This window comes from Sciurus carolinensis, chromosome X (assembly GCF_902686445.1).
Source record: "Sciurus carolinensis chromosome X, mSciCar1.2, whole genome shotgun sequence".
Taxonomy (NCBI): domain Eukaryota; kingdom Metazoa; phylum Chordata; class Mammalia; order Rodentia; family Sciuridae; genus Sciurus; species Sciurus carolinensis.
Genome location: NC_062232.1, coordinates 104,219,869 through 104,239,683, shown reverse-complemented (window position 1 = coordinate 104,239,683; position 19,815 = coordinate 104,219,869). Strand labels below are relative to the sequence as shown.

The following is a 19,815-nucleotide window of genomic DNA, read 5'->3' as shown; positions in this document are numbered from 1 at the left end:
GAACTGAAATGCACTTGGGCAATGGCATGAAATGGCAAGAAATTACATGCCAATATAGGGGATGTTCCTGACTGTTGACTGTCAAAAAAAAAAATAACATTAATCAGATTTAAATTTGCTATGGTAGACTATTCCACTTTCTAAATGCCAGTACACAAAGTTTGAGAATAGCCTCACTGAGCAAAATAGGACATGTTACTCAGAAGGCAGGAACACTGATTTTTGTTCCAATTTCAGAACAAGAGTATTCTGAAGGCATGTTGCACATATAGTCACATATGATCTGATCTAATCTAATCTTAGTACAGGCCCAGATTTGTTAGTGACCCTGGGCAAGCCCCCCCTGTGTCTGGGTTTCCCCAGCTGAGGTTTGAGGGGAATGCTAATTCTGACTTCCCTCACAGGCACATTGGAGATATTCAATAATGAATGAATGTAATGCATTCCAAAGTACTTTTGTGTGGATAACATTTCTCTTGGAGAAATAGCTTATGGACTTTTTCTAAACAAAGCAGGATTAATCTGGCTTAGTTGAAACTCCACAAACTGGCTACCAAAGTATTGATGGTTGTTTTAGGGAATGGTTGTGACCCCTTCTTTATTCTAGAAAGATCTAAGCACATAGGAAAAAATTTATCCTGCAGGTATATATTCAACTAAATATGTAAAAACTTTCACTCAAACCCCTATTTAAGAAGTCTCTGCTACAGAGATGCCTTGTCTGATAAAATTGCCAAATCAGTCTGGAGTCTGTTGGGTCCCTTTACAGTGTATTTACAGCACCTGTCATGGTGGTTCCAGGGTTGAAGATATCCCTGGAATCTACCGGATTATCTTACTTGATGAAGGTAAGTAGAGAAAAGTCAAGTTTTCCAACTGGACCTCATTTCTTTCCAATAGAAACTATAAACTGAATCTCATTAATATTTTCCACCTTTATTATTATTAACATACATAAATATGCTTAGAGGGCAAATGCAATTACAAGTACAATTAAGAACAAACCAGTCCTTAAAGATAGCTTTGTTCTGATGACTCTCCCCCCTCCATTTTGCTTGGTTAAGTAGCCAAGGCCTGAACTCTCTTATGTCTTAGTTTCATGTCCCACAGTCCAGTTTAGTTCAGTACTTACCAAACACCAAGTCTGTCAGGCACTCTGTTTGGCACCAAAAATAGAAAGATGAATATGGTAACTGCCTGCAAGGAGCTCACACTGTAGTTGGAGAGAGAGAGCTGTGTGGCAAAAATAGTGTGTTTAAGATCTTGGTTTCTTTCTTTCTTTTTTCTTTTCTTTTCTTTCTTTTTTTTTTTTTTTTTTTTTTTTTGGTACTAGGGACTGAACCCAAGGGTGCTCTATCATGAGCTACATCTCCAGCCCTAATTTGTATTTTATTTAGAGACAGGGTCTCACTGAGTTCCTCAGCACCTCACCATTTCTGAGGCTGGCTTTGAACTTGTGATCCTCCTACCTCAGTCCCCTGAGTCACTAGGATTAAAGGTGTGGGCCACTGTGCCCAGCCAGATTTTGGTTTCTAATACCATTCTCCAATAAAAGGAACCAGAGATCCTTGGAGAAATAACTGATTCAAGGATCGGGGCAACTACAAGATGAGTCTGTGGAACATCTTATAGTGCCAGAAAGTATAGAAATGCTATCAAAAAGATAAACACTGATGCAAGTATGGCAAAGGGGCACATGAGCCAACAGAAAGAGCTTTGAATGGCTAAAGCTGGAACAATTTGAGCAACAGAATAAAATTGCATTATATTTAATGCAAAGTATAAAATAAATATGAGTCCATACTGATATAAATAAACTGATGAATTCTTAAATAAATGAAAAAGAGATAAAGCTCACATTCAGAAGAATTCAAAATAATTTATGTAAATGTTCCACCTTCAAGGAGGTAGAATATAACTTCCTATACCTCAAATGTTGGGTGTACATAGTTACTTCTCTCCAAAGCAGAAAACATGGAACGTGGGAAAGAAAGAATACCTTTCCAGTGGGGGGACACTGTCTCAGCCAGGAAGTGAATGTCAACCCCATCAGTGATAAGTCATGTTGATAGGTTTGTACCATTGATATTATTTGATCAAAACAGCACTTGACATTTGTGGTCTTCCTCTAAGAGCCCACAACTCCTGTCTAGCCATGAGAAAAATGTCACAGAAAGTCCAATAGAGGATCATTCTACAAAATACCTGACCAGTACTCCTCAAAACTGTTAAGGTCATCAAAAACAAGAAAATTCTGAGAAACTGTGACAGTCCAGAAGAGCATAAGGAAACATGATAACTAAATATAATTTGTTACCCTGAATGGAATCCTGGAACAGAAAGGACATTAGGTAAAAACTAAGGAAACCTCAATAAACTATTAACTTCAGTTAATAATTTTAAAAAATAATGCTAATACAACGTGATAGGTTCTACTAGGCCATGACTCCCTCCTCTCTGCTCATTTCTCTCCCTCTACCTCTCCTGTCATAATATTTGGATTAATGACAGTCAGACCTTGATTACTTATCTGTCTCCCCCACTAGACTATGAGTTTCATGAAAAAAGGGGTTGTATCTTACACAAAGATAGGCCTCTAGACCATAGCACAGATCTTGGGCACATTATAAGCAGTTAGTAAATGATTTTTAATGAATTAATAAACAAACACATAATACAGAAATGGTGCCAAGTAAAGAGTTCAGATGAAAGGTGATGGAGCCTTGAACTAATGATAGCAGAGGTAAAGTGGGCAAACTGGAGAAGAATTTAGGAGGTAGAATAAACAAAAGCCCATGGTGTGTTGCTGGATTTGAGTAATGGTGAAAAGAAAGAGTTGGAAAAGAGTGACTTCTAGTTTCTGACTTGACAACTGGGTGCTAGGCAGAGTTCTGGGCATTGAACATTTTAGAGATAAACAACAAAAGTTTGCTCTACTTCAAGATCTCATGGTTTATTTGGGGGGATACTGACACATAAATAATTTAGCATAATATATAATCCCCTTAAGCACAGTACAAATAACTCAAGTTGGAGATTTAGGGAAGGTTTCCTTAAGGAGTAAAGCCTCAAAAGGCATATGAGAATGAATCAAGTGTAGAAAGCTTGTATACCACACCAAAGAACATTAAAAAGTTTTTAAAGATGAGAGCCAAATAATCAGAATAATCCTGAAAGCAGTGTGGGAGAAAATGGACTTAAATATTCAAAAACATCTATATGCCAGACTATAGAAAATACTCCAGGCCAGAGATGATGAAAGCTAAAACTAATGCAATGGCAGAAGGGATGAAAGAAGAGAATGTTTCTGAAAGCTAGTTTACAGACACAAGTGCCTGCGGAGAGAAAAGAATCAGGGATGACTTCCAGGTTTGCAGCTTGAGTGACGCCGGTCTTACATGAACCTTGCATTCAAGTAAAATATTGCAGCAATCAAATCACTGAAATTAGCAAGACTCAAAAATAATGAGCTTAATCATCTATGCAGATAAAAGTAACATGAGATCCTATGGTTTTTTGCAATTGAAGAGATTCAAGAATGCCAAAAATCAGTCGAGGTAACTTCAGTGTTGCCTTTAGGAGGTAAGGCATTTGATTACATAATCCTGTGATAGGATTATACCTTAAATGAAGTTATATATAATCAATTCTATTATTATTATTCCTGAAAGAAGAAAAATCGATAAGAGAATTGATCATCAGCTACAAAAGGAAACTTTGGAGAGGAAAAGTTTGGCAGTGTATCTACAGCACAGCCCTTCCAGCAACACTCCTCTACCTTTGGCCATGCCTTTTAATTGACAGCAAGAGCCTTAGGAGGATGGCAGTGTCCCCAAGTAAGGCAGAAAGCCCAGAAAAGGAGTACATTTATGAGAGATGGGGAAGGTAGAAGAAAATAACTTCTGTTTTGGATTTTTGAGTTTGAAGTGACTGTGAGGTATCCAGGCAGTCTCCCAATTGGTAATTGGATAACAGGGTATGAAAAGTATGAGAAAAGTTCTCTCCTGGGATTTTTTTTTCTCCTCTGTTTCTTTCTACCCTCAAATGGATAATATTAAAATGCCAGCATCATTTCAAGTTAGCAGTACACATTGAACTTTTTTTCATACCTAGACCCATGAGGAGAAAATCAAAGTATCTGTCCCCTCCTTACATAAGCAGGAAGATTCAAGAATTCTTTCTTCTAAGAGATTTTTTCAATTTGTGACACAAGGCAGACCCCAGGGGGTGCATGTTGGACAAATTGCTTTGAGTAACTTTATTTTTCTCTTTCTTAGCACAAGTCCTGCTCACAAATACTATCTGGCTATGGACCCAGTGTCTGAATCACTGTATCTCTCAGACACCAATACTCGAAAAGTCTACAAGTTGAAGTCTCTTGTGGAGACAAAAGATCTGTCAAAGAATTTTGAAGTGGTGGCAGGAACAGGTGACCAGTGCCTTCCCTTTGACCAGAGTCACTGCGGAGATGGTGGGAGAGCATCAGAAGCTTCTTTGAACAGCCCTCGAGGTAAAAACAAAAAATCATCCATTCATCAACTAAAGATTTCATTTGACTTCACAAAATCCTAAGGCTGCTGCCACACTGTACTTCATCCATCCATCTCAATTCTTGCTTCTAACAGACAACTTTGAACTCTATCCTAGAAGATAGGCACATACATGGTGAATTTTTAGCCAATATACATTAGTATGGTCATAATTGATAGTAAAAGATTGAAACACTCCCTTTCTGGTTGATAAATAACTATTGACCAAAACCCTTTGATTGCCTCCCTGTCTCCCAACTTCTCCCAGGGACTACCTCCTGAAAACTCCCCACAATCCAGCAACTAAAGAGTTAAGCTGGCACAGCAGGGAGCCTTCAGACCCCTGCTTTAGGTCAGTGGTCTGCATTTAGTGAGATCAGTTCTGTACCCACCTTCTACCACTGTCAAGTGTGTTGAATATCTATCTCACAGACCCTTACCATTCCTACCTTTTGCTTCACAATCTTTAACATATCTTTCTTCCACTAATTTATCTAGATCATTCCTGAAGCTACTTGTATTTCACTTGTATCCCCCTCTAGGATAACAAATTGCATTTTTTGTTTGCCTTCTGTGGTAAGTCGATCTTACTCTTATTTGTCCTAAATTTATTTCTCAATCTTTAAGGACCAAGTTTGGTTGCCTAAAAGTTAGTGAACAAATTTGTCTCCCAGTGAACTTCATGATTTTGTAGACTTGGTTTATATTCCTAGGTTAGGCCACTATGCTGAAGGATAGTCAACTTTTAAGTCTGTCTACCCCATCTGCTTTATTATTTAATCACTTTTCTGTATTCCTTCTCCAAGAAGTATGAATATGTGTGTACATTTATTTTAGTGAGCTTTTCAAAGTGCTCATTTCATTGGGTTATATGAAACCAATTTTTAAAATTGATACATAAATAATACATATTTGTTGCAGAAAACTTAGAAAAGAGAATGAAAAAATAGCTATAAACTACCTCCTATAGAAAACCACCATTAATGTTTTAGTGTTTATCCATTTTTACTCTTTTCCAGGCCCATCATATATTTTAATTCTCTAAGAGTAGGATCATATTATGCGATGCTATTCTATAACTTGATTTTCACACTTAACATATTATGAATATCTTCCCATGCCAACAAATACAGTGAGATTAATGTGTTTGAATTGTTGGTCACTTATTATTTCAAATATTAAGAAGTTACTTTTTAACCTTTGACATAGCCATTTTGAGACTAAGTACCAACAAATATGAGAGTTTAAAGCCTTTTCTTTCTTTAAGGTCTCTGTCTTTCATAAAGTCCTTCCAGCTAGCCCCAATCCATTAAATCTGAATTTCTTCAGCAGTGTCTACACTATCAAATTAGTACTCTATTATATTTTGCCTTCTTTTGTTTTCCACTTCTGTCACAAATGGGAGATTTTTTTACAGAAGTAAATTGCTTGAGATGAGAAACTACATCTTATGTTCTTAACCTTCCCCACTACTCCAATTTTTAGCACAGTATATTCTATAGGTTCTTATTGTGTAATTGATCAATTAATTAACTAGTTCTTATGCCAGGTATCCCTAAAAGGTAATTTCAGTGATGTTTAAAGGGAATGAATTTTACCTTGAAGAACATAAGCCCCACAAGTATTACAGTAAAGCGTTCTTCCCTGTGCCAGCTCTCATTTCTTATACATAGTAGGTCCACAATAAATATTTAATGAATGAATGAATAACTCAGGTGCAGCTTATAATCAGCTCATCTTTCACAGAAGTACATCAGGCTGGGTCCCACCTTTTGCACAGGTTTAAAACTCTGTGGGTATCATAATGATTTCTGCATAAGAAATAGGGAGGAATCAAGCTTGTATTGTGCCTGAAATTGACATCCTCCTGAGTTGCTGCTAGTATGAAAACCACTCATCTCACCTACCACATTCAACCTGTCTCATAGAGAATGAATATCTCAGCTTTTCCAAATAAAGCAAATAATTGGTTCACTGCATCTTTTTTGCCTGCAAAGCAGCAATAATAGAGTTCTGATGAACAGGATTTGCATGAACTCTTGAAGCACTGGTAATGAGAGTGCCAAAATTTATATATCTATTAAAGCTAATATTAAACTAAGTTTTTCTCCTTGTCATAGCTGGTGGTATATTTTCCTTTGGCTTGATTTATTTATCCTTCTTTCCAAAAGTGGTCTTTACTATAATTTGGTACACTTTATTCATCTAGAGCAGCAAATTGTCCTAAGAACACCTAGCTTATGCTTCAGATAGCTGAATGCATAATCCGTCCAGGAAAGCTTTCATATAACATTCTTGAAATTTGCGTTGTCAACATCTGTCGTAATTCAGCAAGTAAACAAGAATACTTATCAGAATGGGATGTATGGGTTATGCTAGATATCCACCACATAACCTTCAACCATGCTGACAGTATTTAAAACCCTGATAGTGCTATATAAAATCATTCACATGGCAGACCCTATGTTCAGACATAAGTTTCTCTGAAAATGCTGCTCAGAAACTTAGGTGCCTAGCTATGGCACCTATCTCTATGCTGAATATAGATAGTACTCACCCTTGTCAGTGAATCAGAAGTGAGATTCTCATTATATTGAATGCTGCAGGGCAATTTCATAGACTTCCGTAGAAGGAAAAAATCATGCAAGAAGTTATTAAAGCACAGTGTGAAAATTGAGAGAAGAGTATGGCTAATTGCTAATTTCATCTTTGAAGTTCTCCTGCAGGTTCTTTGTCTCTCAAGAAAGCCCAATTTGGTTTTTGCTTTACAACTACTATGCACATCAGCTTCTTCCTTCCCCCTTAAAAGACAGCAACTGTTTAATGGATATCTTTAAGGAAAGGTTTGAATTTTTCCCCTCTATTCAGAAGCTCATAAAGAAAAAGTGTGGATCAGTAGAAAATGGAAATGTACATCTAGGGAGTACAATTTCTAGGTTAGAAAAGAGAGCTTGCTCTAAGACTTTAACAAGCAACATATTGCAGTTATAGGCAGACTCTCCAACATGTCCTTAATTATGCAAGGTAAGTCAAGCAAATGTTAATCTGTAAGACAGCTAATTTACTTTCCAAATCTATTCTAAAAATAGGATGAAATAAAATTTGCTTTTGAGATCACTCATCCTAAAGTCAGAGTCAATTACCAAATGGAATTAAAAAAATAGCAAAACATAAAAAGTCAGAAGCCATGGAGTGTTTTGTTTATTGGGGGCTTTTTGTTTTTGAAAAATTGCAGCAATATTGTGATACATACCCAGTGAGGGAGCCTGGACTTTCTTGTTCAATTCATGTAATGCCTGTGATTCTTTGAATGATTCTGTGCAAGTCACTGTACCTCACTGTGATCTTCTGAACACAACTTAATGATGCCATTACTGGTTTGGTGACATTAGCCATTCCAACACTGGGTCCTGAGATTCCTCAATTGTAAACTGAAAGCTCAGAATGTTCTTTCCCCAAGCCCAAAAGTATTACAATAGCCATAGATAACTTACCGGGTGCCTATTTTGTGTCATACTCTGTACTAGATATTTTATACACAGTATCTATGATCTTCACAATAATGCACAAGTTTGTACTGTAATATTATTCCCATCATACAAACAAGGAAACTGGTAGGTTAAGAAATTTACCCAAGGTCAGATAGTTTACAGTGTAATCCTGGAATTCAAACCAAGTCTGCCTGATTTAAAAAAAGAAAAAAAATGATGAAAAAGAAATAAAGAATCGTGATACCTCAACTATCTCACACTGCTTGCCTTTCTGCTAAAATCCATGATCTCTGGGAAGGATAGATATATTGGGAAATAGTTTTCAATCTAATGACATGTATTCAATGGAAATAAAGTAGCTTTATTTACAAGATAAATAACCTTTATTCTAGTTTTCTTTTCTATTGAACTCATTTCTCTGATTTTTCTAACCTAAGATTGTATGCATAGTGAACTACATAGCACTTACATAGTCTATGAATGTAATTATTTAAATAAATCTCCAGGAAACCTTGTCACTTCTCTTTGGAAGATTCTGCAATTAGGAACATCACCAAATTTTACTTAAGGGACCAAGACAGGAAACTTTCATTTTATTAAATTTCCTGACTACAGTATTAACTACAAATTTTGTTTGAAGGAAAAATGGAAGCGTCTCCAAATAGAATTTCATATGATAGCCCTTGGCTACTTCTCCTGGGAAGAAGGCTTTATCTGATCCAGTTTTATGCACTTTGATTTGAATCCCAATAAAGAGAAACATTTGCCATTTTACTCATCAATACTTCAATGTAATGGGGCAAAGAAAAAAGTTTAGCAAAGAGGTTGATGGAGTGCTAATCCCTGCATTGTATATGAGTTCGAATTGACTTTGAAAGATGCTTTTAAAACATGCATGGATGATGTAGTTGAAACTTAGGTTCCATTTATTATTTTTACTGCAACTTTCTTTAATTCTACGGAGAACTCAAACTAATGAGTCATGTAATAGATGACCAAGTACTTAAGCAGAATGTGAAATGGTACTAGGTGGGGATATAAAATAAAATTTGTGACAAGCTTGAATGCATTTATTTTTTTAAGTACATACAGAGGGTGAAGGAGTGACTGGACAGGATGAAATTAATCAATGACTTAACTTGGTTTTCTTGGATCTCACCAAGGATTATATCTCTGTTTTCATGCATATCTTTAAGCAAAGTGACCTCAGAAGTCAGCAGGACTTAAGCAATACCAGGTGACTGCAAATGGTTATTCCATAGGAGAGAAATGATCCTTAAATCTTGACAGCTTCCAAAAGTGGTTTTAGGTATTCATAACACCAGATATACAGAATGTATTTAACTTTATTGTCAATTATGAAATCTTGGTTTAATAAAGTTTAGATGCAAACAATTTCCATCCCTTCCTAGATCTAGCTGAGATGTATCCTGAAGCTCTACTCCTTCCTCTGGCATGTACATGCTATTCTGAAAAGCTATAATCTAATAAAACATAGATGCTATGTAAATAGTTGTTATATTGTATCGTTAGGGAATGATGACAAGGAAAATAGTCTGTACATGTTCAGTACAGATACAATTTCTTTTTAATTTATTAAATATGTAGTTGGCTGATCCAAGGGTGTGGAACCTATGGATTCAGAGGGCTGACTATGCTTCACCTCCACAGTCTTGTCTAGAATGAAACTTGGACCTCTTGTTTGTAAAGACTGATAGCATAGAATGATGATTCTTTTTATTTAAGATCACTAGCCAAAATAACTTTGCTTCCTTATCACAGTTCTTCAATGTACACCTTTCTTATCTGTCCACTTAAGAATTGCCTCCACAGATTGAAAAGAAGAGTCTCTGGTCAAAAAAAAAATGACAGAGATCACACACTAACAGGCTGCAAATCACTTAAATCATATTTTGAGTGGTGTATTATGGTAACCTATAAATAACTAATTGCATAAAATTGCTTTAGTAGTTTCTAGATGGCAGCTTTAATTAAAAGCACCAGAGACATTTAGAAGTTTAGAAATGGATGGCATGTAATTTGCCCTTTTACCAACCATAAAATGGTAATTAAGGAATTTGATTCACTTCTTCCTATTAAAAGTTTTATGAGAATAGCAAGTTCCTTCTAAATACAGTTTCTCCTCAGCAGAAGGTAGTGCATTTGCTTTATCAGTCTTCTCCAGCAGGGTAAGATGTTTTAATGTACAAATTCTTCAGAAGTTAATTAGGAAATCTCTTTCAATGCAAAATGTTTGTTTTTAAGGTTCTAAAACATGAAATTGTATTAGAGTTAAAACTTTGATCATGGTCCCTTATTGCTCCATCTTCAATATAAGATGGCCCCACAATTCCAAGTTTACCAAATGCACAGAGCTCACTATAAAAACAAAGAAACAGTAGTAATTTCCTGGTGAGTGTAGCATGCTTTGCTGATTTTTGAAGGAATCTGCAAACTGCACTGACTTCTCAGGGAATCCAGAATATTCACTCCACAATGGAGGGGTCATCAGAATATATTTTTAGCTTCATCGATCCTCCAGAAATACTGGATAAATGAGCAGATATATAATGTAAAACTCAAATGACATACAGTAAACCAAGATGTCTTTGGAAATCCATGAATTTAACATCATCGTGGACTAAAACATAGCTGGAAATGGAGTCAGGAAGTCTATTTTTATTTTAGAATTGAACAACTTATTGCATTGTTGACCACTTCTGCCCAAGGATTATAGATGGCATCACACAGGGCATTTACACCAACATCACTAATGACCTAAGTTATATGCATGTAAGAAGGACAGCTGCTGCTTCTTTGTAATCAAGAAAAAGCAGATTTTTTACAAGATATATAAGTTAGATGAATCTAAGCAGCAAACTGGTAAAGTGAAGAATGTTTGAAATGTCTTCTCTTCATTCTTTCATGGCAATAATAATTTCTGAATAATGAATTATAATTGATTTTACTTTCTCTTTCATTTTCTGAGCATTCATTTTTGTAATTCAACAAAACAAAAATGTTATTTTTCAAATGATCAAGTGCTTAGTTATGAAATAAAATATAACTTTTGTATTCTTTAAAAATAAGTTATTATTCTTTTAGGTGTACTGGAGATTGAACCCAGGGGTACTTAACCCCTGAGCCACATCCTCAGCCCTTTTTATTTTGAGACAGGATCTCACTAAGTTGCTTAGGGCCTCACTAAGTTGCTGAGGCTGGTCTTGAACTCATGATCCTCCTGCCTCAGCCTCTCAAGTCGCTGGAATTACAGGCACACACCACTGTGCGCAGCCTCAAAAATAGGATATTTTCTCTCTCTCTCTCTCTCTCTCTCTCTCTCTCTCTCTCTCTCTCTCTCTCTCTCTCACACACACACACACACACACACACACACACACACACACACGCACACACTGTCCTGTCCTATGGCCTGATCTCTGAGGAATCAGTTCTCTCTTTTCATGGATGATAGCACTCCAAAGAAGGAGAGGCATATTTCTGATGGTTGACAATGGGTTATTCTCATTCTGAGCATGTTACAGGACACCTGCTAAAGGGTTAATACCATAAGTCAAGAAAGAAACCTTTGGGTTCAATCCCCAGCACCGCAAAAAAAAAAAAAAAAGAGAGAGACCTAAATGGAAATCCTTGGAATCCCGGTACATCAATAGTGAAAGATATTAATTGCACCTATTTTAAGAGAGTAGTATAAATAAAAAATTTAAATAATCCATAATCTTATAATCTAGATAAGCCCTACTGATATTGAGAAATAAAAATATAAAAATAACATATATATGGTTTAAATTTTTTAACTGTATAGAAAAATACTAAAAGAAACTTTTAAACTTCTTTACCACAAACACTCCAGTCCATCTCTCTAAATGTAACCTATTTTAACAGTCTTCAGATTCCTTCTAGACCTTTATATTTAATTTTCCTTATATATTAAGAATCATACCATATAGATAACTACTCACCTTGCTTCTTTCATTTAATAATATATCTTGAATATCTTTCCATAAAAGCATGTACATAATTACCTCTTCATTTTTAAGACCTGCTTAATATTATAACATGGAATTATCATAATTTATTAAGCCAGTTACATCATGATGAACTTTTTTATTTTAATTTTGTATTATTACACTTCTTCAGGGAATAACATAGTTCATGTATTTTGAAGAAATTTTGTGAATAAATGGCATTAAATTATAACTGTAGTGCATATTACCAAATCATCCTCACAAAAGATTGAATATATTTATACTCTAACTCATAGTTACTAAGAGTACTTGTTTACCATACCTTCAGATGCTCTGAATATAAACTTTTTATTGAATGCATGTGCATCTCATCAGTGGGAAATGATATCTTGTAGCTTTAATTGGTATTTTATTAATTATCAATGAAGTTGAATGTCATTTTCACATGTTTTGTGACCATCTGTATTTTCTTTTTGGTAAGCTCACTTTCATATCCTTTGCTAATTTTTCTATCAAGTTCTTTCAGTATTTGAAATATAAGAAAAACATCCCTTTGTTTCTCATGTGTTGCAAATATTTTTCCACGTTTGTTATCTCTCCTCCTCCTTTTTTCTTTTTTCGTGCTGGGGAGCAAACTCAGAACCTTGCTCATGTGTAGGAAGCTACTCTGCCACTGAGCTACATCACCAGCCACTCAAAATCCTATAGAAATTTTGTAATTTGATAGCATTGGATTATCAACATATTTCCTTAACATCTCTACTGTTTGTGTCCTGCTAGAAAAGTCCTCCAATGATAAAGTTATTTTTAAGACAGGCCTTTCAGTGAACCTTAAATCATTCCATGTGTCTTTCCCATTTGATCCCTTGGAAATTTGGAAATCTTAGGAAATATTTAGAACAGTTAAAACTAGAAACTTCAGTTAAAATTGACTTCAAACCTATTTTGGACCCATCACTGAGCTGTTACTTTCTCATCTGTAAAATGGAAATAGTACCTACCTTCTTTATAGGGTTATATAGGATGAAATTACACAAAGATGAGTTAAACTAATACCTTGTACAAATAAAGTATGATGAGAATAATGATAAAAATTGAAATATATTTTAGACTAATTACTATTATTAACTGGATTGTTTTCAAGATTAGTATTGTTTTGTTTTCAATGTTGTTTGTATTCAAATTCTCTTTCAAACTTCATTGATTGGATATACACAGTTGTAATTTAATTCTAAGCCTTGCAAAACTAACTAGCCAACTAAAGAAAAAAATGGTAACCATGTCAGAGAGAGTTACTGGGAAGTGCTCAGCTGAAGAAAATAGTATGGAAAGTCACAAGTACATATGGGATAAGGACACGTCCTAAAATATTCATTAAAGTATAAAATAGAAACAATCTAATAAGTGCTTACTCAAATGATGGAACATTATACAACAGAAAAAAAAGAATGAACTAGGTGTACATGCAAAAGCATCCATAATCACAAAAACAATGTTGGATGAATAAAAGAGAAAATTGCAAAGGGATATATAAAGTATAATATCACTTACATATTTTGTTGTAGTAAAATAAACAGTATATAACATAATTTTATCATTTTAACCATTTTAAATGTACAGTTCTGAAACATTGAGTATATTCATATTACTGTGCAACCATTAATCCATCTATTTCCTACTTTTTTTTATTCCTGGAGATGGAACCCTAGGCTTCATGCATGCTTAAACACATATGCTACTACTGAGCCACACTCTAAGCCTACCTACACAAATTTTTAAAGCACAAAAACAATACCATATATTATTTGTAGATATACAAATGTAGAAAATTTACAAAAATATCCACAGGAAGATACTAATTTCAAGATAGTGGTTACATCTAGGGAAGGAAGGGAAAGGGTAAAGGGATAAGGAGATGGAGTTTTGGCTCTATCAATAACATTTCCTCTTTGTAAGATAGGTGAACTAAGTGTTAGTACCTATTAAATTCCGGTGATGTATACATGGCAGTCTGTAGTATCATTTTCCAACTCGGCTCCCATTTGAAATATTTCATAATTTTGAAATATATAAAAAGAAGGGTGAGAGAGCAACTGGAAATTTTATGCCTGACGAAACCATTTCAAAAATTGATTTGTTTTGTTTTAAATAAGGTTTTCACTCATAAAGAGATGATAGAGTATTTAATGACCTGTAAGATATAGGTACCAACATATGAGAACAGTCTTCAAGACCCCCTGTAAGTGACTGGCATTAATCTCTTATATTTTGAACTGACTAGATTTAAGACTTTCATTAACTCATCAGCACCTCTAGTATGTATCCATATGCGGAGTTCCCTATGAAATTCCTGGAAGAGCCTGAATATAGTCAATTTTATCATTGACCAAAGAAAGTCACTGTTTCCTTGGGAGTGAGTTCTGGCCCATTTAAAGTTTTTCCCTGAGGAATTGCAGGCTTAATAACTCAAATGTGAGCTTATCTTCAAGCCTCAACTATCAAACCTAGCTAGGAAGCCCCAGTGTTATTTGCTCTATTTTTCTTCCAGTTTCATTTGCTAGCTATTCCAGTTGGTTTTTCAAAAATCTTGTTAGACTGTGTAAGGGTTTGGGGGAAAAAGAAGGTGGGTAGGTGCCCCTTTTTACCAGTATTTACTCAGGAAGGGAAACTGATTACAGTGGTAATTTCCCTGAGTGGGTAGGAATCATTTCTCATTTTGGAAAGCATGTCTAACCCAAGGAAATTGAAGGCATAGTAATAAATTGATGTCTGTTTTGTCCTTCCCCAAGCCAAAATTCATCAGAATGGATTCTACAAGGACTACCTGCATTGGTTTCCACAATCCTTTCTCTGTGTTCTCTTGAACAAAGCAAAATCAGAACTGCAGGAATGCTCCTGCTCCAGCCCTGCTTTAGGACTTTGAGTCTTTCACAGGGTACCTTCTCACCTTTCCCAGAGTTGTAAAACTGGGGGCATTTCTGAGGAAAGTGAACTGAAAAAAGACTACTTTATATCTTACATCTTCTGATTTTAGCTCATTAAACTTGGAATTTTTTTAAAAACCCAGAGCAACAGTTAAAAACCTGTTTTTTACCAATGCTGGGCACTTTTATTTCCCAAGTATATCTGGTTCCGTTTTAACAGTATGGCTTTATTCAAATAATCAATTTGAATATTTTAAATGAAACTAGTCAATTAAGAGATGACCAAGACTACTGGCTCCCAAATTAGCCATAAATATATTTCCCTAGTTTCTAGAAATTCTGGATGTGTTTGAAGTTTTGGATTAACAACCATTGCCATTGGAAAAATAGGATGTGACATTATTTTAATATGCTTCTGTTTGATTTTGTTTTAGCTCCTTTATAAAACTCACTGGCTATTATTAATTACTTTTTTAATTGCTCAAATTGTTCTGTTTCTAATAAAGATCTTAGTCATTAATTCTATAAACATACAAAGTACTCCCCCAATGCAGGAACTATGCCAATACTATAGGTCAACACTGTGACCATCTCTTGTTACACAAAAACCTCCTGGTTATTAGACAGGTATCAAGAGATGCTGTCATTTTAATTAAGGCTTTCAAACTATTTAACTGATGTCAATAAGACACTAGGGCCAATGGCCTTGCTTTCCTATTCATAAAACTCCCACTGGTTTTAACTATTCTGTCAAACCCACATCATGCTCCCAGTATATCTTGTCAGATAAAGAACAAAGTTCCCTGAGATCTACTATTTTGTTAAGCTTCCCAAGCAGCAAAATCAAGATTTATAAGTGAAGTAAAATGATATGGTCCCTGCCTTGGAGTGGAATATAAGCTGGTTGGGAAGGCAAGGGAGGGACTTATTAGAGAAGACCATAATTGAGCATTAAGTTTTGTGATATAAACTTTAAACATTACAAGAGTTCAGGGAATGGAGAATGGTTTGGGGTTTGGATAGAAAAGGAGAGGGAAATAAGCAGAAGAGGAAGATGTAGAAGAAAAGAATTTAATCTGAAGAAGAGCTGGACACAAAGGTAAAGAAAAACTGGGAAACGGATTTTAACCTCTATTCCTAATAAGTCAAGTGAACTCCAAAAAGCATAAGAAATGAAAGAGTAAGGTACATCCAGAAGATGCTAATTTAAAAAAAAATAAGTTTAGAGCAGAAAGATCAGTAGAGTAGAGCGAAGGAAACAGGGAGTGGGAGGAAGAGAGGGAAAAGGGAAGTATTAGGGACTGAATGAGCAAATTATATTACATGTTATATCCCATAATTATATCATAGTATATTCTGTATAACTAAAAAGAACCAATTTTAAAAAATAATAAGGTAAAGGAGAGAAGATAGGGCAGTGGAGAATAAAGTAGTGACAAGACCAATGAAATTTTTTGATGTAATTGACAAGGAAATACTTCCATCAATATATTTGAAAGTCCCTGAGTCAGTTTGTGTATCAAAATTCTTGAGGTTTGTGCTGTGCCTTGAAAGATGAACTGGAATTAAATACTAGAAGAAAAGCTCATTCCAGGCTCAGGGAATGGTGCAAGCAAACCTGTAATGAAGGGAAAGAGTGGTATTCTTCAGAACCAGCACATAGACCAGTTTGGCTGAAGAAATAATATAGGATCCTGTACAAACTGATCATCACCATGAGCCTGGAGGAGATACCGACAGAAATACACATCAGGCTCCTGGCACCTAAGGAGAACCATGTTGAAGCAGGCAATCATATAACAGATAAACCAGAGCATGATACTAGAAAACTGTTAATCAAAAACATAAATAAATGTTAACATCACTTGTGTTAACCTTTTGGAAAGATTTCACAGACAGAACAGCTGTTATTTGATTTGGCCTTTACAGTAATCCACTGACATGGGCAGCTCAGCTTTTATTCTCACCATAGACAAAGGGAAAACCTGAACTCTGGGAAATTATATAAATTCATTTGAATCACAGTCTCACAGACACATCTTCCAACTTCTACCACCAGACTCCAGACTCTTTCTTTCTCTTGGATCTCTCATGAAGCTATCTTTGTGATTGAATTAGAGGAAAAAGGTAAGGAGATAGCCTCAGAAAGCCCACTCTCATGAAGACAAGGCTAAGGAAGTTGTCAGCCCCTGTGAAAAAGGCATTGAGTTTTTTTTCATACCTTTTGGTATAACCTTCTCATGCCCACAGATTGTCAAACTTGTAGGTCAGAGCATGGAAAAGAGAAAACAGTGCAATGAGTTGTCTCATACAACTGATTTGGCTATCTTTTGCTTTTACTCAGCTGTCACATTTGTGTGTGCGCATACATACATGCTGTTACTATATTCATGTATTATTGATTGAGCCCAAATCAGTCCTCCTAAATGCCTCTTGAACTTCCATTAGAAAGGCTGAAAAATTGTATTCACAGAGTGCTTTACCTTTCACAAATGACTGTACCACTCCTGACTTGGTGAACTTCCATTTTAGCATTAGCTTCATTAGTCAAGATGTTCAGATGTTGCAAGAATTTTAGATGGGCCTTCTGTGTTGTTTTGAATGGGCAAATAATTATGCTAAAGAAATTTTAATTCTTCTTGAGTTTGCCCACTTTTGTGAATATTAAGCACTGTTGGATTGTTCCTCATATCCTGCCTTTACAGAGTATTCAGGACAAGATATTCTACTTAGTTTGCTTTTTTTTTATTAGAACTTCTTGGATGCTCACATACCTTGAGAGAGACTCATTTTCCCTAGAGTGGAACAAACGCAATTAGTTTTTTGCTGGCCCATGGGCAATAAATGAACTTTATTTCCTCGGGCTAATTGTTCACATAAGGATCTTATGAGATGGTTTGTTTTCTTAAGATGATAGAGGCATTGCTTCAAAATGTATCTGAGTTTTGTCCTGTATACAGTTGCTTGAGGTTTGAAGAATTTTTAATGGGGGGGGCAATAAAATTCTAGCTCAAATTTAGTAAATCTCATTTATCTTAGCCCATACTAAATACTAAGTACTGCGTTCCATTAAATCTCACTCTCCAGGAATCTTTTGGGCAGGAATTGTAGCACAAAAGTAAAACAAAATATATGCATTTTGATTTGAACTACAACATTCTACTTACCCCAATCTCTTTTACACACACACACACACACACACACACACACACACACACACCTCTATAAAGCAAGGAAAACTAACTCCTATCATTATTAGTGTCTGGTTTCACTGTTAAATGTTGAAATGCCACTATGACCCTTGGCCCAGTGTCTTCCTTAGCCAATTGCACAGCACGGAGCTTTATTTATTTGATTCTCTGTATGAAAACTTTAATCATCTTATAAAAGCTTGAAAGTTTCTACATCAATAGTTCAATAGTACAGTATTTCCCCTGAGTTAACAAAATTGTTTCAACTACTGCCTTGTCTCTGTGGCAAATCTAACATAGGGCACTGTGCTGGCAAAGGTTACGTAAGACTTTATGGACTTAAATCATATACTGTTTTATCTGTACAACACAGAAAAGCTTAAAATGTTGAAACAGAGCCTGCGTAGAAATCTTCGTCTATCATTCTAGGCTTAGAAAAGTCACTTTCAGAAAGAATTACAGCAGTGACTATGCAATTAGGACACCACTTAGCACTACCACACTTTATCCTCTTCAAAGTCTTTTCATTCCATTGGCTCTTGTGAGCTTCAGACAGTTTTACTCTGTATAATCAGTAATAATGTATGGACTAGGAAATCAAGACACTGAGTAGTTAAGTGCCTTACCCAAAGTCCTACAGCTGATCTGCAGTGTAAGGCAGACTGAAACTCTGATTCCCAGCCTAACCTTAGAGCCAGTGTTCTCTCTGCTCTCCCTTCTGTGGTGTGTAGTGAAGCAAATTAAGGTAATATCTTGAGGCGTTTGTGTTTCTTTATAACTCTTGACATGGTAAGGATGAACAAGATTACAAGATCATAACAACGAGGATGTGTTGGCAGAGCAAAATGGATTTGGCATGGTGAGGGAGCACTAAGTTATTCAGTATGGTTACCCACATAGATCACATTCATTTGCAGTTAATTTAATCCATGGTCCTTCATCTATTTGCCCTTAACTGTCAAATCCCCTCTTTCCATACAACAATCATCACTAATTGTTAAGTGCTATACTCTTGTTAAAGCTCTTGGGAAAAATAGATTATCATTGCATCCTTTCTAAACACATTTTTAGAGATATTGGTATGCACTTTTGACCTCCTGGCATGCTTTATTTTATTCAAGTTAGCTGTGTTTCAACATAAACATGTGGAAATTTAGTCTGTAATTCAGGAAGGTTTATTCAACATTTGTGTCCAGGTCTGGATTTGTTGAGATATAAAAATAAACCACAAAATCAAGTTCTTGCCCTCAAGGAGTTTAGCTTAGCATGATTGGAGAATTCACATTAAAAATATATAAATAAGGGAAGGAAAAGGAGAAGAGCTGTGGAATAAAGTTGACCAAATTATGCTATGTGCATGTATTAATATATCACAATGCATTCCAATTTTATCTGTAACAATAATGCACAAATTTTAAAAATAAATAAATAGAAGGAAGACCAATAGAGTAGAAGAAGGAGATCAGGGTAGGGAAAAGTGAAGGAAAGGGGGTAATACTGGTGATTAAAATGAAACAAATAATTTTATGTATTCATAAATACATCAAAATGAACTCCACTATTATGTAAAACTACAGTACACTGAAAAGAAAAATAATCTTCAAAATTTCAAAAAAAAAATATGTAACCCACAGTTTCTGAGGTTTAGAAACCAGAGAGACCATGATGAATTGGGTTTTCAGGGAAGATTT

General features: G+C 35.4%; 1 protein-coding gene across 2 annotated transcripts in view; it reads left to right on the top strand.

Annotated features, from left to right (window-relative positions):
* Tenm1 (teneurin transmembrane protein 1) overlaps nt 1-19,815 on the top strand; it is a 741,978-nt gene that overhangs the window by 648,396 nt on the left and 73,767 nt on the right. For both annotated transcript variants that reach the window (XM_047535396.1, XM_047535395.1), the window contains one exon: nt 4,278-4,510. In XM_047535396.1, the coding sequence (XP_047391352.1) occupies nt 4,278-4,510 (233 nt within the window). The remainder of the gene's footprint in view (nt 1-4,277; nt 4,511-19,815) is intronic.